The 16,695-nt window shown below is 59.6% G+C and overlaps 1 protein-coding gene across 3 annotated transcripts in view; it reads right to left on the bottom strand.

Moving 5' to 3' along the window:
- PHF21B (PHD finger protein 21B) overlaps positions 1-16,695 on the bottom strand; it is an 84,292-nt gene that overhangs the window by 20,384 nt on the left and 47,213 nt on the right. For all 3 annotated transcript variants that reach the window (XM_025456732.3, XM_025456748.3, XM_025456738.3), the window contains 2 exons: positions 3,741-3,833; positions 1,007-1,354 (listed from right to left, as the gene is read on the bottom strand). In XM_025456732.3, coding sequence (XP_025312517.1) covers positions 1,007-1,354; positions 3,741-3,833 — 441 coding nt within the window. The remainder of the gene's footprint in view (positions 1-1,006; positions 1,355-3,740; positions 3,834-16,695) is intronic.

Here is a 16,695-nt window from a genome sequence, read left to right as displayed (position 1 = left end):
CCCCAGTAGAAAACAGGGCAAAAAATATCCTCAAACGAGTCACACAGAAGGAGACAGAATTCTTGAAAAGTATGGGGGAAAAACATTCAAGCTTCATAATAACCAGAGGAATTCAACTTTGAACAGCAAGCATCTGCTTCAACCGATTAAATGAGCAAAAAGTGTTGAAAGTGATAGCACTGAATGCTGGCGAGCTTGCAGGGAAAGGGGTACATGCATCCCCCAAGCACCTGCTGAGGGCCCTCTGGGGACCGGGCATGCTCCTGAGGTACAGGTCACCCCATCCGAGCACATCCTATGGTAACTGAGAATCCCTGGGGCTACTGAACATGGGTGGAAAGGCCCAGAAGCACAATACTCCCAGAAAAACACCGTGGGCAGTAACATCCAGGGGCTCGAAAGTGGAGCACCAGCTTGGAGGCTGGAAATCAGGAGGGACGCTGGCCACAAAGAGAGGGGCGGCCTGGCAGGCCCCAAAATGGAGACAGAGGAAAGGAGGCTACAGAGAAGAAGCCCCGAAAGCTCAGGCCTCACCGTCACCACTGAGCTCAGTTTCCATGTGAAATCTCAGTGGCCAGAAATCACAGATTTTCCATTCGGGCACCTGGCACCCACCAAAGGCCTCAACTACCCAACTACCCCAGCCAGAGACCGACCGCCAGGCCTGGCCTCCTCCGGGCATTCACCCGGCCACCCATCTTCACTGGTTAATTATTCCAGAACAAGGTCATGCACTCACTGACCACCCATTCTTTTTTCCACTGGTATGAACACAGCCACGTGTTCCCTCCGTCACACACCCGTTCACCTGCCGATTCACTCACCTCCCCGCTCAGCCCACCAGCCCTCCGACTGCGGGTCACCCCTGGGCAGCGACTGCTCAGTCGTTCCTGGGTCTGCACCCCATTCATTCCAGAGGCTCCTCGGTCCTCCTGCCACGCACTCATGCGCTCTGTTCGGGCCACCGTCCCCCACCCCCGCCCCGCGAGTGCATCCACGCACCCACCTTCTTGTCGGCACTGATGAGGAGGGGCTGGACCTTGACGCTGTCGCTGACCACAGACACGGCGGTGCTGGGGGCGATGGCGGCATTGCTGGGGGCGGTGGAGATGATGGCATAAGCCACCCCGGCACTGCTCAGGGGAGAGGCGATGGCGGCGGGCTCAGCGAGGGCCTGGGGCTGGCTGCCGGGCGCTGGCACATGGCTCACGGTGTTGTTGGCGGTGGGGAGGGCTGGGCTGGGGTTCTTGATACTGACCACGGTGGCCTTCTGGAACGTTGGGGGCTGCTTGGGTGGCCGGTCTCGGCCCGGGGTGACGGGGAGGCTGTCTGGAATCAGAGTCTTTGGCCTAACCTGGGGAGGGAGGGAGAGGTGCACAGTCAGACAGACACACAACCAGGCGGTGGGGGGGAGGGGCAGCGTGCCCAGCCCGGGCACCGATGCCTCGCATGTTAGAGGTGAGGGGACAGCAGGGGAGAGGCCATGGGCTCAACTCTGGGTCAAGCCCCTTCCCGCTCATCTCAGATGAGATGGAAGAACAGAGAAGGAGGGCGATGGGAAAGCTGCACGTGGACCGGTCAGGTGTCCTCTGACTCCAGTCACAGAGCAGTGAGCTCCCTCTGATGTCACAAGTCCGCAGAGCGCTGTCATTGGGGAGGAACCGGGAGGGGTCCTGGGGGCCCCTCCATCTGGGTGGGGCTCCCGTGGAAACCATCGTGCTGTGAGCCAGAGATGGCCTGTCACTCTGAGAGACCCACACGCAACGAGTTACAGCAGGTGCAGGCAGCTATGACGGGGTTGTGGCCAGGGCTCGGACGGCTGGTGGATCCTGCCCTCGCCCCTGCCCCAGGACCTGTGCGGTCTCGGGCACACACCCCCTCTGTGCACTAGGGGTCGAGAGAACCCACAAACGGCTGCGTGCATCTCCACTGTCAGCTGTCACCAGCCTCCCAGCATTCCTGCAGCCAGAAATGAATCTCGCGCCAAGCCCGTGAGATCTGCGCTAGTGCCACCTTCTCAGGGACAAGGAGACGGAGTGGACTGGCCCGGGTCTTACTTTATTTGAGCCCCACGGTGACTGCACCGTGAAGCGGGTATATCGGCCTATCCCACAGATGAGCAAATTGAGGCCTGGAGAGGAAGAGATGTACCCGAGGAGGAAAACAACGCCCTGGCTGTCGCTGGTGGGGAAGCGGGACTTGCACTTGGGGCTTCCACAGCCTGCCTAGAGTTAGTGCAAGCTGGTAGTGCGCTGTGGGCCCACCGATCACCCCCATCCATCGCCAGTGACCATGGTGGAAAGAGGGGTTCGGGGTGGCTCCCACAGGGCTCTGTGACCTGGAGCAGGTCAGCTGGGGGCAGCGTGCCCCTCAGTCAAGCTGGCATCATGTCTGTCCGCTCCTCACCAGTGTCCACCATGGAGCCGGCCTCAACTGTGTCCTCCCCTCCCCACGCCGAGTTGTATGATCCTGTCCTGCTCTGTGTCCTTGGCATGTGGGGTCAGGGTCAGAGCCTCCCACAAACACCAATTCTGAATGTGGGAGCCTGGGATGGCCACCAGTGTGGGGACAGTTGCGCTCTGCTGCTGCAGAGGCAGGGTGGGGGCAGGTGGGGCGAGCAGTGGTCAGTGCGCAGCCAAGCTGTGATGTCCAGTTCAGGTCAAGGGAGGCTGCACTGTGCTGTGGGCTCCTTCCGGGTCACTCAGGGTCTGCCCACGTGCTCTGGTTCACACTGGCCGGGCAACACCACAGAATCCCAACTCTGGATGTGGGTGAGCCGTGCCCAGACTGCAGGGCCTGGGCTCTGAACAGGTGAGGCTCCAACCCAGAGAAAACCTACTCGGGAGAACCCCGAGCTCATGACTTTCAGCCGGTGCCACCTGGAGAGGAGATGCGTGCAGACCCAGGCCGGATGTCCTCCTCCCACAGGAACCTCGGGGGCCCTTTCCTGCCCTCCATGCTCTCTCCCTTCTGGGGCCCTGTTGGGAGTCAGCACAAGTGGGCAGCCGGAAAAGGCTGCACAGGACAGGAGCTGTCCTTCATCATCCTCCAGCACGGGGCATCGGTTACAAGCTGCCTCTGCCTCTGCCTCTGAAGCCAGCAGGGCAGGGCGTACCCAACACTCGCTCAACAAGGCTGAGTGCTGGTGAGCTACCAGTAGGCGTTTGCTTTGCACCAGGCATGGCTGTAAAGGCTCTGTGCCATGTGATTCATCCTCACAGCCACCGAGGAGGCACCTGCGCCAGCCCCTCTGCAGGAGAGGAGCCTTGGCCCAGGAAGGTCAAGAGGCCGGGGACTGAACCCAGGGAGCATGGCTTAGTATCTTGCTGCCTCCCCAAATGAATCATCTTGTGCAGAGGGTCTGTGCGCTGTTTGGACTGTGACCCCTGGTTCAAAATCTTTACTACCTCATGACCCAGTCCACAAACGAGTTATTCAAGAAACAACGTTGATGGTGCATCTTGATTATTTTCTGTTCTATTCTAGTCCAGCTTTGTTGATTCCGCTAAAGAAAAAGAAATCCTAGTCCTGACCCACTGAGATGATTTTCCAACTCCTCGTTGTAAAAACTGGGTTCACTTGGAATGTCTGACTCTTCTTCTGACGGGCAGAGGAGGCAGGAGGGGGAAGGGATGCACCCAACGGGTTCTTGCCCACCATGGCTAGGGCCCACCTAAACCTGCAGCACTTGAGGTGCTGGGGACAGACAGATCCCCCGGGCCCACCCACGAGCTGCTTACCTGAGGTAGCACCGCCGCTCCTTGCCCGGCCAACCTCTGCAAGGAGCTGACCTGAGGACCCGTGACAGGCACTGCAGTGATGGCTCCCAAAGCCTGGAAGACAGGAGGGGACGCTGAGCCGGGACCGGGGACATTTGCACTGAGGCCACCAGGGCTGCCCGGCAGGTGCGCAGCTCTCACCCCAGACGCAGCAAACTCAGCTCTTCTCTTTCTCCATCAGGAGTTCACGACCACAAAAGCATGTTCCCGTCATGCAGGAAATTTTGGAAACCAGAGAAAGAAAGGATGGCACTGTTCAGAAGATACTTAGCCCCGTAGCAGCTCGGCTTCCTTTTTACAAGTAAGTTGTTTTTTTTTTTTTTTAAATATCGATACCCGTCTACTGAAAACCAACAAAAATGAATGTTAATCCATACCTTGCACAGTTGTTTTTAAAAACAACAAACATAAAGCCAAAAACCAGCAAACTAGAGAAAAAAACCCACAGGAGAAAAATCTCTGGGACCCTAGGTTAGGCAAAGAGCCTTAGATATAACACCAGCAAAACCTGATCCATATGAGGACAGATGAACACACGGGACTACAAAAGAATTTAAAAGCTCCTGAAGCTTAAGTGTGAACACAGTGAAAAGCCCCAGACTGGGAACACACACTTGCAAGTCACCCGTCTGATAAAAGACTGGCATCCCGACTCTCTAGAGGACTCTCAAACCGCAATCGTCGGAGAACCGCTCAGTTAACACAACTGAACACGAGATTTGAACAGAGACTTGACTAAAGACGATACACAAATGGCAAATAAGCCCCTGAAGAGATGCTACAGAGCGTTAGTTATTAGGGGAATGTGAATCAACCACACACTCAGGTACTACCCCTGCCCCTGCCCACCTACTACTGCGCTGGTTCCACTTGAAATCCAGAGCTGGTGACCACAGAGAGCAGCTCACCCGCTGCTCCTGGGGACATAAAATGGTAAAACAACACGGACCAACAGCTTGGCCGTCTCTCAAAAAGTTGAAAATACCTGGACACCTGGGGGGCTCCGCAGCTGAGCATCTGTTTTTGGCCCAGGGTGTGATCCCAGGGTCCTGGGATCAAGTCCCACATCGGGCTCCCTGCATGGAGCCTGCTTCTCCCTCTGCCCGTGTCTCTGCCTCTCTCTGTGTCTCTCATGAATAAATAAATAAAATCTTAAAAAAAAAAAAAAACAAAAACAAAACCTGAAGTCCCAGGCCGCCAGGCCCGGTCCCTCTAACTCTTGCTTCCAGGAATGGTGGGTTTGGTCCCGGAACGCCCAAGTCACCTGCCACCACCACCACCGTCTGTTTCCCCTCCTGTGCCAGGCAGGCTTCAGGCTCCTCCAAGTCCCATCTACTCGCTTCTCTCCAGGTCTGCTCCCAGACTGCGTTATTCCACGTCCTTATAAAGCTTTAATTAACAAGCTGAAAAGACGTTTTATCTGGCAGGGGCTGACCTTTCTGCTCCGCGTCAGAATTTATCGATAGCAGCAGAAACAATCATCTCAGTGGCTCTTTCACGAGCACCACATAGTTTATAGCCACGCTTCCGTCAAGATAAATGAGCTCCTTATGACGACACTTACGGCTCTAAGCATCTTAATAGGAAAAAAAAAAAAGGGACCATAAAAGTCAAAGATAACTTCAAATATTTTCCTGCATCGGCGGAGTCCCTGGGGCAGCCTCAGAGAAGCTCCCACGTGGTGAGACAGGTGTCAGGTGTCGTGGCTGCTCCTACACATGCTGGGGACCAACCAGCTCTGACACCAGCGGCGTGCGGCCCCCTGGCTCTCTAGGCCCACTCCCGTACCTGCAACAGGAAGGGGTCCTGCTGCTCGGGGCTCCTGAGGGGCAGAGGGAGTGGGTGCTGTGGGGTCCACATGGTGAGCGTTAGGAGGGGTGAGGGGGTCCAACCCGCCAGCCTGCCCGGAATCGGGGAGGGACAGGACTCGCGTCACCAGCCCGTCCAGGTACCAATCCTGGAGCGGTCCTGTTTCTTGTTGGGCAAACCTGGGGAAGTCTCATCTGCACCTCCTGACTCCAGGACGGGGCATACATACTTGCCTTCACCCTCAATCAGAGTAAAATACCCCGGGGCCTGGCGGCGTGAGACAGTAGAGAAGGAAACCAGCGCCACGGGTCTCAGGCTTCCTGCCTCTGTCCCCATCAACGGGTTTCCTTCTGTGTCAGAGGATAGACAGTGGGGACAGTCTGCCTGCTGGGCTTCCCCTAAACCCCAGGCCTGGGGGAGGCTTCAGGCCACGCCCCTGCTGGGCAACCGTGCTTTCATCCCTGGCTTGCGGCTGGTCCCACGCTGGTGGCCAAGACCCTCCCCTCCATGGCCTCCCAGGACCTCTGGGCAGCAGCAGGTGCCCCCTACCCCCCACAGGGAACCCCCTTCACTCCCTTGTTCGTTCAGCAGACCTCCCAGAGCCCCCACTGGGTGGCTCTGGGAACCGGGTGGTGGCCCGGCCTCACGTCAGCTGCTCCCATCCCAGCCTCTGACCTGGTGGATCAGAACCCGCTTGTGCATCTCTGCTCCCCTGCGGGACGGCAGCTTCTGTAGTCCAGCCCAGGTCGCGGTGGAACAGGAGCTTAGGGAGAGCATGGGACGGAGGCCCTCAGACAAGCAGGGCCTCAGGCCTCCAGGGTCCAACCAGGGACCCTGCCAGTGCCGCTCGGGGAGCTGCCGAGGGACAGGGGCTCTTCCCTCACACCTGCAAACACGGCCACCCAGAGTCCCACTGTCACTCTCCCCACACGTGCAAACCTGCTCCCCAACCTCGGGGCCTTGGTTCTAGTTCCCACACCCAGAGCGACTCGAGACCTCACAGAGCTGCCCTCTCCGTGGCACCGAGGAGGTTTTTGAGGCGGCCCGTCCAGGCCATGTAAATGTGTTCCAGAAGCAGACAGAAGCCCAGTCATGGGAGCTGGCCCCCCTCCAGGCCTGGAGAGGGGCAGGTGTCCACGGGCAGGTGTCTGCTGGTGCCTTCCACCTGGCCCACGGGCAGCAGGGCGGGAGACGGGCAGCCACAGCCAGCAGCACAAAAAGCACCAGAATCGATGGAGAATCCAGTGCCACCAGCACGCAGGGCCTCGGTGGCCGGCTGCCTCTCCTGCGTGTGCCATGGCCCCCAGGACGGTGGTGGGCATGGGGTCACAGTGAGCTCCTCCCCAGGCCACTTCAGGGACAGGGCGGACGGGGAGGAGGAGGGACAGCCGACAGCGCTGGCCGGGGCGTGGGGCTGTGTGTTCATGGCGTGGTCAGCGGCCAGTGCCAAAGGTGACCCTGTGAAGGGGACGGAGACAAGGCCGGGTCATAGGTGGACCCCTAAGGACCTCGGAATTCATCCCAGGCGCAGTGGCCTCGCGGAAGGAGGTCACATCACAGAGGGACAAGTGTTTCTGCAATGCACAACTGTCCTCTCCTTATTTCACCCTATGTGCTCCAAAGGGCGTCACCCAGTGGGGCTACAGTTCTCTGGGCACCCGAGCGCCAGGGCCAAGGCCCGTATGGGGCCCCCCACAGCCTCTGCCCAGTGGATCCAGAAGCAGGAGCTGCCCCGGAGCCCGCCTGCCCGAATCCAGGCCCATCCCGTGACCTCCGTCTGGGAGGGTGACGTCCAGGAGGGGACACGGGTCTGGAACACTCTCTGGCGGGCCAGAGTGCCAAGTGCAGCTTCGAGAATAGCAGGGAACTCCTCTCCAGCAGCTGGGAACGCACTGAACTGACGGAGCTGGCGGCCTGCTCCCCGCGCCTTCCGTGGCTCCCACCTCCCCCGAGCTGGGCGACAAAGTGGGGCAGCACTTTGGTGTCTTGTGAAACCAATTTATTACTCACCGGTGGAATCCGCCCGCCGCCTTCACTGCTGTGGGGAAGGGCTCGGGTCCGGCCTCCCCGCGTGAAGCCAGCGTGGGGCCCCCGCGAGGCCCGGCCACGACCACCCACCCGGCCTGGTGCCCCCGCACCGGCCCCCACTGGCCCCAAGCTCCTCCACACGTCACTGTCAGGGGCCCCTTGAGGTTTGTGTGAACATCCCCGTGTTTCTGCTGCCCTGACCTGGGAGTCCCTGCTCCTCTCAGACCGTGTCGCCAGTGTCGACACCTGTGACCGGGCACCCACCCCAGAGCAAGGGTCACAGCTGGGGCCAGCCACCCTGCGTGGGCAGCTCGCTCCCCTGCAGGCTGGGGTCAGGCCAAGCGTTCTTCTCACCTCCTGTGTCTGAAGCAGGTAGAGCCATACCCACCCTCCCTGTTCCAAGGACCAGAGGGGAGGGTGGAGGCACCCGGCCCAGGGCTGCAGGGGTGTGGGCTCCTCCGCTCACAAACATGCGTCCAGGACCAGGGCAGCTTGGGACACGGAAGAGAGGGAGAGGCCAGCGTGCAGACGATGGCAATGGGGTTGTCTGATGAGGCAAAGACACGCATGCCCAGGTCTGCAGGGCCCCTTCTGGACACACGCCCCGGGGCCACGCGTGCCTCGTGCCGGGGACACAGCTGGGAGCGGGTGCACACCACCACCTGCCTCGGGGAAATCGGACTGTCCATGGGCAGGGGACGGGTCAGCTGTAATGTCCTTGCGATGGAGAACGTTCTCCAGCTCCCAGCAGCCAGACGTACACGAGTTGGCACAGGGCCTGGGGACACGCCCCTGGGTGACACCCACCGGTGCTTCACGCCACCCGGTACCATTCACACCTAGCAAGCACCACACTACGGCGTGGTTCGCTGATGTACAGGAAACACGCAAAACCGATCCATGACTGTGGCTGCCCTGGGGGGGGGGGCAGGGAGAGGAGAGGGGGTGTGCAGGACCCTCCTTCCTCCGCAGGTTTCACCTCTTCACAAAACGATCAGAGCCATGGGATAAAAGGTCCATTTATGGGGCCCCTGGGGGGCTCAGTGGTTGAGCATCTGCCGTCGGCTCAGCGTAGAACCCGGGGGTCCTGGGATCGAGTTCCGTGTCAGGCCCCCTGCATGGAGCCTGCTTCTCCCTCTGCCCGTGTCTCTGTCTCTCTCTCTCTCTGTGTCTCTCGTGAATAAATGAATAAAGTCTTTAAAAATGCCCATTTAAAAAAAACAAAAAACAAAAAAAAATAAAAATGCCCATTTATTCATTTCGGCAGAGGGCATACGGAGACTCATTATAAAACCCTTTGCATATCTGTAATTTAAAAATAAGCATAAAAGGAGGCAGAGAGGGGTCTGTACAGAGGGGAAGAGGGAAGCCTTCCTGGAGGAGGTGGTATCTGAGTTGGGCCCTGAAGGATGGACCAGAATGTTCAAGTGGGTGGCCAGGTAAGTGCACGGTGATTTGGAGGGACAGGTGGGTGGTGGGAGGAGCAGGGCACCAGTAGCAGGGACATGGAGGGGCTCTAAGCACTGGGGGCTGGACCGTAAAGCCAAAGGTGGGCAGTGAAGGAGCAGTGGAGGGCCAGGCAGGGTCTTGAATGCCACACCCAGGAGCTTGGCCATCCCTGGGGGTGAGGGGGAGCCATGAGTTATTGTAGGCTCCTGGATGGTATAGCCAGGGCAGGAAGGGGAGGCCAGGCGGTAGGTAAGGTGTGGACAGTGAGCCATGGGGGAGCCCTCTGGGGCAGACAGGAGGCTGTAGGTAGGTGGGTCTCACCTCTTGTGACTTGACGGACTGGGGGCTGGCGCGTCCCTCAAGGGGCGGAGCTTCCGAGCAGCCCCCAGTGGTGCGGAGGCCCGTTTAGACCTGCCCCCAGGACTGGCCGTGTTGTGAGGCTCTTGCCCAGGGACACCCACACCTGCCGACGCTGCCCTGGGCACCCTGTGTCTCCTGGGGCCCAGGCAGTGGCGGGTCCCCAGGTGGGTGTGTAGCAGCTCCGGGGAGACGGGAGCCCACGGGGGCTCGCAGGAGACTGTGACACTGGGTTTTTAAAAACAAGCCCACTTTTCTGAAACTAGCTTCTCCAAACCCCACCGGGAGTTTTCTGCAGCTCAGACCCGGGGACGCTGCACACACTGCGCCTCCGAGCAAACCCCTTCCTGAGTGCGCCGCGGGGGAAACCGTCCAGCTCCTGCCTGCCTGGGTCCCGGTGACCCTGACCGAGCGGGCCGGCCGAGGCAGGCTGCCCAGGGCCACTTAACCAATGCAGAGGTCCTTCTGGGGGAGGTCGTTCTTAATCAAAAAGGCCCAGAAAACTCAAGTGGCTACTCTGCACTGACATTTAGAAACCCCTCTCAGCAGCCCGTGTTGCAAAGTGGTTTCATTAACTTGAAAGGGTGTAATTTTATGCTATTTAGTAGGAAATACTCTAAATGGCATCGTGGACTGAGGACTGGGGGCTGTGATCTTGAGGGTGAGTCAAAAAAAAAAAGCAGCCTCCAGTCCCTGGCAACCACAGGTGGGGGTGGGGGTGGGGCCTGCTGGCAACCTCCCCACAGCTGGCGGCCCCCCAGGCCGCCGCGCCTGTGCTGTGCTTCTGGGTGTCCGTGACACCAGCTACAGCAGCTGCATCACATCAACAAAACTGGGACAGAAGTGCCATTTCAGGGAACACGCTCAAAAGGACAGAAGCCAGCCAGGACCCGAGCCCAGGACCCCGCCCCGGGCCCCCCTGCTCACCTGGCCCGCCAGATGGCCCTGCTCCCTGAGATGGTAGCCGCTGGCTAGAAGGCCTGCCGGCCCCCTCTGGGGGGGGTCCCCTCGGGGAGGAGTGTGGCCCCCGTGAAGATGTGGCCTCGCAATCGGACAGAGCCGGATAGGCCTGTGGCACAGAGGCCCCAGGGACAGCGGCTGGAGCCTCACACCCGCAGGGAGAGCCTGGGGCTCCTGTCCCTTCCTTGTCCTCAGTCCCCCGGACCCTGCTGTGACCCAGAACGTGCAGGAGGGAAGGGGGGGGGGGCTCGTCTCCACGGCCGTCAGGAGAGGCGCACGGGGGCCCCGGGCCTTGGTCCTCACAGACCACCTGTCCCTGTCCCCTCGCCACAGGCCCCCCGCTATCGGGGATGTGGAGCACCTGTGTGTGCTCCTGGGCAGGAGGCCCCAGAGCAGCTACCTGGGCCCCCGGATCCCGAGGCCGCCGCCAAGCGCACGTCTACAAACAGATCACAGCGACCTCGGAACCCGATCCACGGGAGTACTTCCAACGGCTCAGACCCCGGGAAACGCAGCAGCTGGTCAGGAAATCTGATTTCCACATGTGATCCGCGGACGTGCGCTCCCACTGGCCTCGGCCTCACCACCCTGCCAACCCCGATGCCCTGGAATATAATTTAGGGCCGCACCTCTGCACGGAGCCCCGGGAAGCACTCCTCTCTCTCTCTTGGAGTGAGGCTCCCGCGGGCAGTGACCAGACACCCCTGGCTTCCTGAAGGGTGGGGGGGGACCACCGTGTGAAACAGAGACACCAACTGCTTACAGCGAATGGTGCGGAGCTCAGCCTGCAACTCGATGGGTGGGGACAAACGTCTACACCCAAGTAACCACCACCCAGACCAAGATACAGAACCTTTCAGCAGCCCAGGGGCTCCTGAGCGCCCCCCACAGGAGGGCCACACATTGCCCCGAGGGTTCTCACTCGGGGAGCAGCACCCCGTGTGGACTGATGCAAGCAAGGCAAGGTTCCCACCCAGTCTGCGGGGGTACGGGCTCTCAGCGGGTGCTGGGCCAGGATGTGAATGCAGACCTGGAGGCGCTGGCTGGTGAGCCTGCCCCCGCTGGCCCCCCACTCGGCACCCACCGAGTCAGCACAGGCGGAGGAGGATGTGAGGTTCCCGCCAACAGGGAAGGGCGTGGGGGTGTGGTTTGATGGTGATGAAGCCCCTCTGTCGCTAGCTGGTGTCCACAACTCCGGGAGATGAGTTATCAGGACCCCGAGGGATGCTTGGATGATGAGGACGTAGCGGGGAGAAGTGACCTACCCCAGGTGGCGGTTGGTGAGAGATGGTCGGGAGGGGGCCCTGGCCCTCAGGCTTCAAGTTCACAGTCCTCCCACCACCCTGCCCCCACCCATCCCTCTCTTCCTCCCAACCCCATCCCACAGGATGAGACCAGGCTGTGGGGAGGGAGGGAGGACACACAGAGGGGCTCAGCATCACCCACGCCAGCTTGGCCATCTCAGACATGCTGGGGACTGAACAAAAAACACGGTGCCTGGCATACAGGAGGCGCTAATAAAGGCACGAACCAAACCCCTTCCCCCCTCAGGTACATCCCGACACCAGCCTATCCAGAGCGGGGCAGAGAGGAACCGTGACACCTGGTGGCAGCACTTCAGGACCTGTGAGGTGATGGCCATGGTGGGGTCACACTAGGTGTCACTCTTCTGCACATGGCCCCGTGTGGCAGGAGGGGAGGGACTCCAGGGATCTCTCATGCCAAATGGAAACAGTCCTGGTGCTGCCTCCACCTCAGAGTGGCCCAAGACCACTGCCTCATGTCCTGACTCAGTTTCCCCATCTCTATGAGGGGCTCACCAGCATCTAGAGGAGACGGGCAGGCCGACCACCAGAAGGTATCTTCTGACCTTGACACCAATGAGCCAGGCCTCGGGGAGGGAGTGTGGTGGGAGCAGTGACAGCCTGGCCACGGAGCATTCCAGGTGCCAGGTGTGGTGATGGGCCCCGCAGCTGCGTCTCAAGGCATGAGCCAACAGGCTCGTTTTGCAGGAAAGAACCCCCCACCCGTCTGATCCCCATTCCTTCCCTGACTGGTTTCCGGATGCCAGACCCACTGTAGGCCGAGCGGGCTCACCCACCCAGGTCACGTCCGGGGAGCACCCCACCTTGCGGAGCCCTGCCTCAGGGAAGGGCGAGTGCACAAGAGGGAGGCTGGCTGCAGCATGCCGTGCCGGGGTGCACTAAAGCCCACCCAGAACCCAGCTCTGGCCTCCCCACCTCCCTACCTCCCCACCTGCCCAGGATGACCCATCGGCTAGGGGACGGGGGCAGGTTTGTCCGGGGGCACAGGCACAGGGCCACGCAAGCTTGCTGGGGACACAGGCCCTCTGCACTACTCCCTCCAGGTTCTGTTCAGCCCACAGGACATTTCTCAGGAGCACTAGCATCCCCTTCGACTCTGCAGGCGACAGGAAGGGGCCAAGGCCATCTCGGGAGCACTTCTGTGCCACATGGACGTCCAGGCTAACCTTTATACCCCACAGGATGGGGGCCTGGCAGCGGCTTTGAGACGTCACGGGGGCAGATGCCTCAGGAGAGAGGCTCTTCATGAGAACACGAACCAGCAAGGGCTGCTGGGTGGCACCGTCGGGTAAGCGATTCGTGTGACCTGATTCTAGCTCCGGTCACGATCTCAGGGTCATGAGATCGAGCACCGTGTGGGGCTCCACACTGAGCACGGAACCTGCTTGGAATGCTCTCCCTCTCCCTCTGCCCTTCCCCCTGCTGGTGCTCATTCTCTGTCTCTCGAAATACATAAATAAAACCTTGAAAAGCAAATTAAAAGAACACAGACCAAGAGTTGCTGAGTGTCTTAAGTCAACGTTCGGTGGGCGTCACCTCGTAGCACCTCACTACGCTTCCCACGGTGCAAGCAGGGAAACGGAGCCCAGGCAAAGATGACGCCGACGGCCAGAGAAGGGAGCCAAGGGCAAACACGTCCAGTCTGTACAAGCAGCCTGACTCCGGTGCCAGCCCAACGAGACTGGAAGGGGCGGCGGGTTTACGGCTGGCCCACCGCCTGCCGGGCCCCACACCACCTCAGCTGATCCTCCCACCGCTCCGCGAGAAACCGACGGCTGCCCGTTTTACAGAGAGGAAAGCTGAGGCCGGGAACGCGACGCTGTGCCAGGAGAAGAGTTCTTGTCCATGAGCTTCCTAGCGCGGCTCCCCCCGTCAACCCTGGGTGGACAGCTGGGCAGACTTTGGGGGGCCCTTTCCTCTGAAACGCACACCCCTTCTGGACCAGGCTCCGCCAGTGTCCCCCAGGATACAAGTCCCCCCGCCCCCTGGCCCATTCCATACAAACACGGTGATGAGCTGGGCCAGCAGACTCGGGGACGCTCTCTTCAGGCTTCCAGCCTCCGCGTGCACATGTGCTGGCGCGCACGCACGCCCCGTGCCCACTACCTAGAACGCCCTTCCCGGCTCCCACGCCAGCCCTGCTTCAACCCCACTCAACAAGAGCGGGTGAGGACGCTACGCACAGTCCATGAAGCTCACCTGGATCCCTATGAACTCACCGGGGTGTGGGGGTGCGGGGCTGGGACACCTGACTCCACCTGCCCATCACAGCACTGGGTTGTCTGGGACTTACCAGTGGCCAGGACGGCGGGCACATGAGCCAGGGGACCAGAGTCCTCTCCTGGGGCCGCTCTTCCAAGGCGGAAAAAGCAGAGGGCCCTGGAGCATCACCACTGGGCCGGCTCACGCTGCCACCCCGGCTGTCATCCTTGCCTCGTGAGTCCCGCGGAGAACACAGCCTGGAAGCACGCGGCCAGACGCCGTGGAGGTGAGGGCGGTGTCCGCTCTTCTTGGGCAAGTTCCTGGGCCTTGGAAACCTCCCTGCCTGGTTATTAAACACACACTCAACACAACAACACAATGTCTACTCTTCGTCAGGTCAAAAGCAGAGCATCCAAGACTGCCACGCCGACCAGATGTCCACACACGGAAGCCGCCAGTGACGGCTGCAAGGAGTCATGGTGGCTGGTCCCACTGTCGCTCCTGCCCCCCTTCCCGCCACACTCCCAGGTGCCACGCCAGGAGCTGCAGGAAAGCAACCCAGAGACCGGACTCGAGTCCCAGCGCTGCCACCGATAGGCTGTAACCCCCTGCACAATGCACACAAACTCACACAACTCCCTGGGCCTCGAGTTTTCTCGTTTGTAAAACGGGGACGCCTAACTGGTCCACAAAGGTCTGCTCGGACAGTCCAAAGAGAAGCAGGTGACACATACCTGGAGCCTAGGATCCCCCAAAACATGGGAGCTACACCGAGGACAACAAGGCCTCGGGCAGCTGTGACTTTGCTGAGGCCCAACCACTCCAAGCCTCAGACTCTCTACCAAAGGCGGATGCTGAGATCGGCTGCAGGGGGTGGCGAAGGATGGGTGAGATTAGGAACAAGATGCTCGGCTCTAGAAGGAGTGGTCCTGCCCCGTCCCCCCCGTCGAGGATGCCCAGGCCTCAGCAGGGCCTGCCCTGAGCTGGACCCAGTGACACGCCGTGCTGCGTGTGGTGACGGGGTGCCCGTGACCCACGGCCCTCGGAGACACTCAACATTCTGTTCTCTCTGCTGGGCTATTTGTAGAAGAAACAGCACTTCTGACCAGAAAACGAATAATGTGCTGAAAATAAGTTTTTAGATTTTGAGTTTTATTTTATTTTTTTATTTTTTTTTTAATTTTTATTTATTTATGATAGTCACACACAGAGAGAGAGAGAGGCAGAGACACAGGCAGAGGGAGAAGCAGGCTCCATGCACCGGGAGCCCGACGTGGGATTCGATCCCGGGTCTCCAGGATCACGCCCTGGGCCAAAGGCAGGCGCCAAACCGCTGCGCCACCCAGGGATCCCAGATTTTGAGTTTTAAATGAGCTAACAGAGGGGGTAAATAGGCTAAGTATAGTGGAGACCACCTGTCAGGAGTCAAGAACGTGCTGTTTTCGCTACTGGGATGCTCCAGCAAAAGTCACTCCCGGGACAGCGGTGGCCTGCGTCGTCACCCTCACCCCACGTGCCCCTGGGGGGCTCCTCCTGGCGGTGGCCCTCCCGGCCAGGGGCAGGGGCATAGCCGCATTTCAGGGACAGGGAAGGTGCTAGCAGCCCCAACCCGGTACAAGGCTGCTTCCCCCAGAGGCCTCTGCTGTGCCAACCACGCTCCAGGCCACGACACCCCACTTCTCTCTCTTTTTTTTTTTTTAATTTACAACTATGTTCTTTATTTTTTTTTAATTTTTATTTATTTATGATAGTCACAGAGAGAGAGAGAGAAAGAGAGAGAGAGAGGCAGAGACATAGGCAGAGGGAGAAGCAGGCTCCATGCACCGGGAGCCCGACGTGGGATTCGATCCTGGTTCTCCAGGATCGCGCCCTGGGCCAAAGGCAGGCGCCAAACCGCTGCGCCACCCAGGGATCCCCCCACTTCTCAATACTTAGATGGTCCCTTCTCCCCCCACAACCCTTCCACCCCAGGTCCCTGAGACATCCTGCCACCAAGTAAGACCCAACAGAAGAGCAACTTCAAGGAGAAACTCCACGGGCACCATCCTGTCCACCACAATCTACAGAGGAGTCCCATTTCACAGATGAGGAAACCAAGGCACAGAGAGGCAGAGAGACTTGTTTGAATCACACAGTGAGGCAGAGCTGGGACCTCGACTCAGCTCTCCACAGCTCCAAAGCCACCTCTGAGGTCTGGACCACCAGCCACCTGTTGCTGGCAAGCACGTGAAACGTGGCTGGTGCCACCTGCGATTTGCTGTCAGTGTAAGACATGCACGGCATTTTGAAGGCTTCATATGACAAAGGTAAAAGGTCTCACTGTTATTTGAAAAAAATCAGTTATGTGTCATAGTGATAATGTTCTGGATATCCCGGTTACTAGGCTCCCAGATGATGTGCAATCCCACACGTGGCTCCCATTATACTTGTACTGGATAGAGCTGTTCAAGGGATGCTGCAAGCTCAAGACAAAACCCGTGGACGTCCACTCCTAACAAGGAAGCAAGAGGAGGAATGACCTTGTGTTCCATGGTAACAAGAAGACACCCTCAGAATCAAAACCATCCTTTTCTATGGGGCTAGACACAAGCGATGGATGCGAGAAAACCTTGAAAGCCCAAGTTCCTGAGAGGAAGGATGCGCAGCGAGGGGAACATCCACACTTGGGGTGGGCAGTGCACACTTGGGTCTGAGTGCAGGTGCCAGAGGCACGAGGCTGCCAAGGACTGGGACGCCGACACCCAGAGCAGCCGGGGCTCGCTCTCACAGGCTGCTGGGGAGTGCGA

This window comes from Canis lupus, chromosome 10 (assembly GCF_003254725.2).
Source record: "Canis lupus dingo isolate Sandy chromosome 10, ASM325472v2, whole genome shotgun sequence".
Lineage (NCBI taxonomy): Eukaryota > Metazoa > Chordata > Mammalia > Carnivora > Canidae > Canis > Canis lupus.
Note: the sequence above shows the minus strand (reverse complement) of the source record. Positions and strands in the feature narration are given on the sequence as shown.